Raw genomic sequence first — 10,264 nt, forward strand, 5'->3', positions numbered from 1 at the left:
AAGAGTTACAAATAAGAAACATACGTTTACAAAAGAGAGAAGACCTTTCTAGATTCATCCTCTCTAGACCGTTTGGTAGTTAGCAGCCATTTGAATGGAGAATCTAACGAGTTAATCAAGGGAACTGGTTTCATCAGCATGGATGGGGAGCTTGTTCCATGCTCCAGCAATCCCTTCCTAAAAAAGAACTGTTTCCTGTTCTTGGGTTTTAAATACAATTATTTAAAAACCAAAATCCTCTCTCAAGGACACAGGATTACAGTGCTCCAGTCTAAGAAAACGATCTACAAGATGAAGCACTTCAAGTTGATGGACCATTGTCACCATTGCCAGGTGCTTCTAAATTTTGTGAATGCACTATCTTCAGCAGGTTCTGGGAACATACTGTATGTTAACAGTCAGTGGGGCTACCAGCAAATGTTACTGTAAGATAATACATTACAGTTCTAGGAAAGTTCAGCTGCTTCCTAGATTGTTTCTGGGAATTTGTTATTACACAGATCTGAAAGAATGTAAAGATCCTAGATTGCTCCAACCAAGCCAAAAGTGCTGGAAACTGTTATTGAATTAAAAAACAATAAGTAAAATGCATAATAATTAATAATAATAATGTATTGTTTTTAAAAATGTTCCTGGTTTCAGTTTCTTTTATTTTCATAGTTTTAGTTAATGCTTTTAAAATGCAGCATGTAACATTTAACTAAGTGAGCACAAATGTCATTATAGTGATTTCGTTTCCCACAGGCCTTTGTCAGGCCTTTCCAGTAAATTTCCAGCCACTCACACAAATCATTGTCCTATAACCTTCGACAGGATATAATTTTTAAAATAAGCAAAACTACGTAATATTTACTCAGCGTTTAAAGCAAATGCTGCCAATATTTTTGTTTGCCTGCTTCAGGAAGCAGCCAATCAGATTTTTAAAATACTACACTTTTTCGCGTCACTTGTTGACAGTTGCTAAGCGACTATTGACACCTGCTATGACATTAAATGTTGTAGTACTGCTCTGACACTTACTGTAGCTATATTATTAGTAAAGTAGAATCCAGTTTTTTTATTATTCACACTAGTTCTCACGAAAACTAAAAAAAAAGGTAAGCACAGCATTGTATTTTTTCAACTGCTAGAGTATTTTACAATTTGCTTACACTAGTAAGTAGTTACATCGTGTTTGAAAATATAAGGCTTGCTAACCGATAAGTACAGTTTTACATACGAAGCTAATGTTTACGTAAAGCTACAGTCATAAAATATTTATATAGGTTATTTTACTGCAATATGTGAAACAATTGATAGTATTTTAAGTCGCGTTAAGGTGGGCGGATTCCGTTTTGCATTTGTTTGATATTAATGTGACTTGATTTACAGTAGGAGCTTGTTCTCATTACATTGCTCAAAGCAATCAGTATCGCACATCTTAAGTAATGTGATGGGAGTTTTGTTCTTTGTAGGAACTATTTAGTAACATTTTGAAACAGCGATACGTGTAGGATATTTGGGACTCAGGGGGCAGAGTTTATACGGAATCGAGGGTGTCTGGGAAAAAAAATAGCCAGCCAAGTTGTTGGAGCTGACACTATTGTCGGATCCTTCAAAAGTTGGCAGAAAGAGACTTTTGGCATCAGTAACCCACCAGCAAACAACCCAAGTGAAATGAATCGACTTCCTCTTGTTTTCTTTCGTCAGAAAAAAAACTTTCTGGCGTTTTTTTTTTGTTTTATAGACTACAATATACCGTATATATTTTCTTAAGAAATGAAAACAAACTCTTCCAAATCCAAAATTTACCGTTTTTTTTTAATCTAGGGTATATACAGAGCCAGAGAGTCAGGACAGTATGTAGAGAGAGGACAGCATGAAGGGCTGGTGGTACAGGTGGTAAATGTGACGACTTGATACGGTTATGAGTTGATAGCCAGATTGGGTTTTTCATTTCCTGTCTATCTTTGATATCAAACACGTTTTGCCAGTAATCAGTAGACCACAGTAGTTTGAACTGAATATTTGGCATGGATTTTTAGGTAGTCACAGAGGCTTGCTTGCTAGGAGACGTGCTGCATCTCTTATGCCCCCTACTGGTACGTAGCTTATTTACAGCGAATGCCTTTTAATTGTACACAATATAAATTAATTTGTCCTCTGTATTGTTTTCATATATAACTTCGTATAAATAGCAGTTGAAATTTTATTTAAAAAACATTTAAATTAAATATATACATAGAAATAAAATTATGAATTTTATACACATTCTGTGGATTTTGGTTTGAAATTGTTAGAGGTAAGTGTGAATGATTTTATTGCAGAATGAATGACGCTTCTTTTATTGTTAAAAACAAAAAATAATGTTTATCTTTGAAAGGCTGCAACAAATCTTCAAATGTTATCTACAGTACAGAATATGTGTACTAATGGTGTATGAAAACTGTATAAAGTGCACAACTAAGAGTTTGAAAACAACATTAACATACTGTACAAGAGGAAGAACTTCTAGAATGTTCTTCTAGAAAATATAATTGTAAATAGTGGTATTTTCAGTTTTTCCAAATTTTAAAATTAATTTATGTCCACAGATTGATTTTGAATAGTTTACAATTTTTTTAAGTTTATACATTTGTTTTTTGGTGTGAATTGGATCTAATCAACTGTTTATTTTAAAGTAATTCCTGAATTTTTCCTTGAATTCCACACAGAGTTTTCCAGTCTTGGAAACAAACAATTACAGTGGAGCCTTTGGTCCTTCCATTTCTTATTTCTACATTTAATACCAAAGTCAAAACTCAGAACAATCTTTGTAAGAAGAATTCATCAGACAAATGCATATCATTTCCACGACAAATAAGACCATTAACCCAAGAACATTTATTTCTAAATCCACGGTTTAAAGGAATTATTCAAGTTAAGGAAACTTTTAAATTCGCATGATCAGATATGTGAACTTAAAAAACATTTGGAAAAACAATCATCTTTAACAGGGAACATTTTTTCATCTAGTGGAATAAATTGCATGTCTCTGCCAACTAAACACTTACCAAAATTAAGTGAATATAATTTACAGTCTGGTAATTATGAAGAAGGAGAAAAATTTGTGACACAAAAGGGACTTAAAAGACCCACTACTGCTGTGTTATTAAGAAAATCAAGCCATTCTGCTATGTCACAAAATAGTTTTAACCGACCAGTGATACCCCCCAAGAGACCAGGATTTAGAGTCTGTTATTTGTGTGGGAGGGAATTTGGCTCCAAATCAATTGAGATTCATGAACCTAAATGCCTAGAAAAATGGCACATTGAAAATGAAAAATTGCCCAAGAATCACAGGCGACCAGTTCCTCAAAAACCCCAGCCCCAGTCTTCTGATGGTTCTTATGACACCGATAAAATGAATGAAGCAGCATGGCAGAGCTCACAAGCTCAGCTTCTGCCTTGTGAAAACTGTGGACGCAGATTTCTGCCAGACCGGCTCCCTGTTCATCAAAAAAGCTGTAAACCCAAACCTCACAGTAGAGGGCCTTCACATTCCAAAGCTCTTGAGGCTGTGAACAGTTCTCTACAGTCCCTTCACACTGATGCCTCCCAGGACAGTTTGCCCAAAACTATTTCCAACACTTCTGTGAGAACCTCCTCAAAACCTCGCACATTAGTTTGCTACATCTGTGGGAGAGAATTTGGGACAAAATCTCTTCCTATCCATGAGCCCAAATGTCTTGAAAAATGGAAGACTGAAAACAGTGCACTACCCAGAGAACTTCGCCGACCAGTCCCTCAGAAACCTCAAGTGGTTACGATGGGCGGGGCATCGAGGGAAGAGCAAAACAAGGCTGCGTTTGAGACCTTCAAGGCCCAGCTTGTGCCATGCGCTAACTGTGGTCGCACTTTTTCTCCTGACCGGCTCGTTGTCCACCAGAGGAGCTGTAAAATAAAAACTTCCAGCCCCAGCATCAAGACAGTCTCCCTTGGGAATGGTGTCACCAGTCAGAGTAACCTGGACACTATCAAGCAACGGAACAGTGGCACGTCCTGTAATAGTCCGGTTGATAAGGTGTTTTTTTTGTTGTTTGTGTTTCCAAAATCACAGTAAAGAGTACATTTTTAATTCATATTGTCAAGACACACACTGTTGAGAAAAAAACCTCATGCCAGATTTGTTTAATTTTAGAGATGATGATGATGAGGGACAGCGGTGCATTTTACATGTCTTAGCTCTTGGTTAATTTCTGACCCTCTTTGTGGAACTTACATGTTCTCCCCAAAGCTGTGTGGCTTTTTTACCCCAGATTTATCAGTTTACAAAACATTTTTTTCTAGATTAATGTGTCTCTCTAAAATTGTTGAGAGTATTGCTTCCATTGCTTTTTCATTACCAGCAACCACAGACAATTTAAGGTTTCTAAGGTTTTTACACTTGATCTAAATATCTAAACAGACAGGTATTATAATTTGGGGGTTGTTTTGCAGAAAAAAAATATTTTTGAGTAATTTAGTCTGCTGCAAATGTTTGTTTTTTTATCATGGGAGTGGTTAATTTTGGATTTGTTTGTTCTATGACGGCTGTGGTTTATTATCCTGCCTGAATTCCTGAGCTGAGGAGAACCGAGTTGCATAATTTATACTTTACAATTCATAACAATTTCAAAACAGTAGCGCAAAAAACTCCTCTCATACACTGAGTACTAAACAAAACAAAAACAAAATATATATATTGCTCACAATTTTTCTATTACAATCACGTAATCTAAAAAAATGTAATGCTAATTAGGGCTATAAATCAAAAGAGTAGTAAAATTCTATACTGGAGATTAGACTGACAGAGGTTTATACTTGTACTTCTGTGTTTTGTCAGAAAACATACTGTATAGGCTTAAACATTCCCTGCAAGGTTCTGCCTGTGCTGAATTGCCAGTCCTAGTCTGGGAACCATGGTTTGTTAAAAACAGATCATGACTTTCCCAGGCAGAAGGTTTGGAAGGTCAGAGCTATTCTGTTCTTCACCACAGAAACTCTGATTGAACACAAAATGAAGCCACGTTTGTTTTTGAGTGAGTTTTGCCATGTTGGGGCCAGTCTGACGTTGTTCCATAGCTTAAAAGGCAACTTCAAAATTAAGGAAAGTGAAATAGACAGGAGGAAACAGAAGTGAAGGATAATTTGTGTTGGTTTTAGATTTATTAAATTGCAAAATGATAAGGGCCACTAAAGTAATGTGGCTTTAATGCATTTGCCATCATATAAAATGTTACGGTATATTGAAAGCTGTTCCATTTCCTTTTCCTGTTTAGACAAAGTTAATTAATGAACACTAGAGGGAGCTCCCGTTAAACAGTTTCTTTTTCGTTTTTAAACCTCGAATGATACAAAGATAAATGAATAAAGCACGAAAACTGTTCATTCGTGTATCTTCTTGCCAGTTGACCCTAGAAGGCAGCATTACTTCTTCTGCTTTAAACAGTGGTCTCCTACATTGTTTCAGTTTAATTTCTATGCAGAACATATGTACACAGTTTGTGTTACAAACTACAGTTGGTGTTAAGTGGAGTGTTCTTTTTAGAATTCCACACTCTCATTAAGATAAAAAGTGTGATTATACATTGATAAAGATGCTTGATTAGTAACCTACACTTTGTAGGTACTATGGTAATCTTCTAGCCACCTCAATGAAACCATTTTTTTAAACTTTCCCCTTCTTTATCAGACTCTCTACAATCATAAATAGCAATGGCTGCCATCTAGAGGAAGCACAACTCACGTGGTTTGGCAGCAACTTGTTCTTTAATGGCAAATCATTTAAAGACCGGAATGTTCAAATCCAGAGAGAATATCATATTTATCTGTTGCCACATGTGCTGTAACTATTTCAAGCTAGCACTCATCAAATACTGATTAAAAATAACTGTATTTGTATTTTCATTTACTGGCAGTTTAAGAGGATATGGACAGCAGAACAGGCTTTTAAGCAAAAAGTTACTGTAACTACTTTGACTTAAAAGTGCAGCCAATAACGTTCAGTTTGTACATGGACATGAAAACTGTTAAATATATGCCTTAGTCTAAGATGATATCTTATAAAAATTCCGTTTTAAATTTATAGTGTTTGACATAGTACAATATCAGATATTTATTTGGACTATAAGGAAGTATGCCTTTTGTCAGAAAAAAAACTGCATTTAGCTTTCATATAGCAACATTGTGCAATTTACACAAAACATTCATGACATTAGAAACAACACCAATGATTCTTTACAACTTTTCCAACTTTGCATGTGTATATTAAAAATGTCAACTTTGTTATATTGCACATATATCAACTAATTACTTCATGTATTGTACTGTTATATTGTGTATTGTATTCTTACAACAGAGGCTATTTAATCCATGTAGTAAACCATTCATATAATGTGCTACCAAAAACTCACTTGTGTTGAATTAGAGATGTTTATGTAAACCCACCCTTAGTGTTTTTCTGAATCCTAATCACTGATTCCTGATTTAATTTTAATGGAAGGCATTTCAGATAAATACTTACTGCATTATATTTATTTCCGTATAAAAAAGCATGTACAGTATAAATACAGGACTTCTGATAACAAGAGAATAATTTAAGCACTTCTTCAGAAAGCAGGCATAAGAATCACTGATCAGAATATATAATTCCTAAAGGTTTGTTGTAGATAAATTCCCTTTGTATTTGAAAAGCACACTACCCATTTTACTTATTGTTGATAAATTGTTTCAACTCATTATTTAATCTAACTTTACAAATCTTTCATTTTTTGGTCAATGTTTTTTTCTTCAGCCAGCAATAGTGAAGCGCCCAGTGACAGTGGTTTGCTATATTTGTGGGCGAGAATTTGGAACCAAATCAATCAGTATCCATGAACCACAGTGTTTGAAAAAATGGCACATGGAAAATAGCAAGTTGCCAAAACAACTTCAAAGAGCAGAGCCCAGAAAGCCAGAAATAAGGATGGTAGAATGTGAGTATGATGTTTTTTATACATTACTTATACAGATTCAGTATAAACTCTGCAAAACTCAGTGTTAATTTATAGTTGCCTTATCTTTAACTTTTGTTCTTGTTTCCATTATAAGAATATTTTAAAAAGCCTGTGATGAAAAGTCAGACCTCACAATTTCTTAAACAGTTTTAGCTTTAAATACCCCTAAAGCAAATTAATAAAACATCTTTGCAGATGGTAAAAAGGTAATTCTTCTGAGGCCAGCTGAGTTATTTTCAGTCATGAATCATTTGCTAACCTTAAAATTTAGCTTGTGTGATCTAGAAAAAAATCATAATTTACATATTGCTGCAGATTTTGAGTAGGTTAATTTTAATCTAAAGTAAGCCTATATACATACTGTGTACACACTGTTTGCATAAATGTGGACCTGTTTTAGAAATCATAGTTACGGCCTATTTTAGCTCATGTGGCCACAGGCAAAAGTTCAAACCTTGTCACAAAAAAATGTTATTTTAAGTATTTTACCACTGGGTATTTCCTGATATTTTAATAAACCATATCCTTTTCTCCAGATGAAAAATGACACTACTTCATTTAAATTTTGTAGCTACAGGCTCCTATGATCTGGAGGCACTGAATGAGGCAGCATGGCAAAGTGCCAAAGCTCAGCTGGTGCCCTGTGATATCTGCGGGCGTAACTTCCTGCCAGACAGACTGACTGTCCACCAACGATCGTGTAGACCTTCTAAATAAAATGTGAGCATCAGAAAAGTCTGATGTTAAATAATAGCTGCTGAAGCCGTGTCTGGAAAAAATATTCTATTGTGCTTTTGTTTGTTAGTTATTTTATTAGTATGGTGTAAAACTCAAGGTGAACAAAATAATATGGGTTAATTTATTCTTCATTGATGCAATCATTATGAGAAAGTAGAGGAATGTTAATCACACACCGTTTGTAGACAATTTCAGAAACATATTGTAGCACTTACAGTATATGTGCAGTGGGTTCATCAAGAGAAATTGAATTTTTGCTCAGAATAAAAGCACTGTGACTCAGAATGATCACAAGGGGGAGAACTGCACTGTTTATTAGGAACACAAGCTACATGCAGCAACAGGCTGACACACACGGCCACTGCCCCTTTCATAAACCGTAGCTCTCAGTTTCAGGGTCTGACAGCTCCAGTCACACATAGCCATGGTAGAATTACAAACTCCAACCAGGTGGGAGGGAGTACAGTATACAATACTGTGCACAATGTAAGGGTCTTCCCAGGATGGTGAGAATTTTAGAGAGAACCCCTTTTTGTACCAGGGGCCATAGACCAGATGTTCACTTGCAAAATGCTACTGACAATGGTTGCAGATACAAAGCTACAGTATAAAGCTCTAAAAAAGTACAAAAGACTATAAAGTTGTAAATGTTTTTTAAAAATTAAATACATTCGATTTTTAAGATTAATGGCGGAGTGTAAGTAAGATCATTACAAGCTTCATTTTCTATTTCTGTATTTGATCTTATAGAGAGTAGTTTATATGCCACATGTACAAATACTATGGGATACATATTTGCGCTGTTCTCTAGGGACATGTGCAGTACAGTAGGCACCACTTTCACACAATGTGCTCACTACCTTACAAAACAGTAAATAGTCATAATTAATGACAGTAAAACAAAGCACAGTAACATACAACAGTCAGTACAGAACAATAAACACATAGGATAATAAATATGTGATAATCCAGTAAAAAGTGCAGAGTGCAGAGGTGCATTGAATTCTGAGGCATTGCACAGTTAGCTGTTAATGATTCACACTGCTGTGGGGTAGAAGGTATGTTAAGCTATATTAAATGTGTTAATTTGTGCTTATTCTGTATATTATATGGTATTATTTTGCAAGAAGTTCTTTAATAATAAAAAGGTGTGAATTTGAATATACAGTAGTTATTCAAAAGTATTACTTTTGCAGCCTAAACACATGTTTATGCTATCTGGTTATTGTTTTGGTATACCACTGAAAGTAATCACCAAAATAAGAGTTGTTTGAATGTAATGTTTGCCTTGTATTAAACACTTTAAAATCTTAGTCTTTAGCCTATTTTAGTCAAACTAACCAAATTTATTTGGTATAACATTATATAAGAATGATATATGGTCAACATATTAAGGACTGTTTGGTGTTGATGTGAAATGCAAACAGTAAAACGAGTCAGAATATGTTTTTTTTGCTTAAATGGTAGTTCTGATAGGATTCATAGGATTATGATAGGATTAGGAAACTACTTTTCAAATAATATCACAGTCAAGAAAATTAAGAATAATTTTAATATTCTTTCTGTATCAAAAATCAGAACAGAGTGTTGTGAGAAAAAATATGTAAATAACTCATTCATAGTACTCTAAGTATTATGAATGAGTTATTTACATAATGACTAAGTATTAAAACAAAACTGAAATGTTTTAAAACTTTGAAGTTCCCATGATGTACAATCCATAAAAGCATCTTCTTTTACAATTGTGTCCCAGCTTTTCAAGGAAAACAGAAACTTTAGTTATTTTTGACATGATTTCTTTTGGCTTACTAAATAGGTGTCTGTATGTGGAATAATAATTTGTCCAAGATCATGCTTGTTCTAGTCCCTTTCATAATCCTTAATATGCATCATGTCTGGTCCATTAAACCATATTATTCTCTCTCCTAACCCAAAGTACTCATTTTGCTTGGTAATCAGGTCACCTTCAGTCCCTAGTGATCCTGCTTGAAGGTAAACCCTAGTCTCTTATTACAGGAAACTCCACAAGTATCACTTCCCTGGATGATATAATGTCCTTATGAGGTTGTACTCTCCAAAAATCAAATGGATTCTTGCCCACACAACTGCTCACTCAGTATCTAGAGGCCTATTCATTTTCCTAAGAAACAAATAGTCATACCTCACCAGAACCTTCAATCACCCCTTGAGGATTGGACTAGTCAAACCCAGTAAATGTTGAAATTGATCTAAAGCTGAAGTAATGATTACATTCACTTTATGTTCTTACAGAGCACATCACAGTGTACATGTTTTAGGTTTGTGACAGTAAAATATTCTTAGCATTTAATCATTTTGTTTTAGTGTTTATGCAGTTAATGTTTCTTATTTGCATATATAAATTTAGTCATTTACAATATTTCGTAGCATGTATACTGTATGTTGTGTAATCTTGTAAATAAAAAACAATTGAATTGCAGTGTACCCACCTTTAAACAAAATGTGCCTGTATTTAAAATCTGTGTGTGGTGAAGATTAATTAAACTGACATT

General features: G+C 34.6%; 1 protein-coding gene across 1 annotated transcript; it reads left to right on the top strand.

Annotated features, from left to right (window-relative positions):
- Positions 1 to 3,007: 3,007 nt before the first annotated feature.
- LOC148837572 (zinc finger protein 474-like) lies at positions 3,008 to 9,744 on the top strand. The gene is made up of 3 exons (XM_088911350.1): positions 3,008 to 4,042; positions 6,794 to 6,974; positions 7,567 to 9,744. The coding sequence occupies exons 1-3, from the start codon at positions 3,008 to 3,010 to the stop codon at positions 7,710 to 7,712; spliced, it is 1,362 nt and encodes a 453-aa protein (XP_088767476.1). The 3' UTR covers positions 7,713 to 9,744.
- Positions 9,745 to 10,264: the final 520 nt, after the last annotated feature.

The sequence above is a fragment of the Atractosteus spatula genome, chromosome 3 (genome assembly GCF_055471065.1).
Source record: "Atractosteus spatula isolate fAtrSpa1 chromosome 3, fAtrSpa1.hap1, whole genome shotgun sequence".
Classification (NCBI taxonomy): domain Eukaryota; kingdom Metazoa; phylum Chordata; class Actinopteri; order Semionotiformes; family Lepisosteidae; genus Atractosteus; species Atractosteus spatula.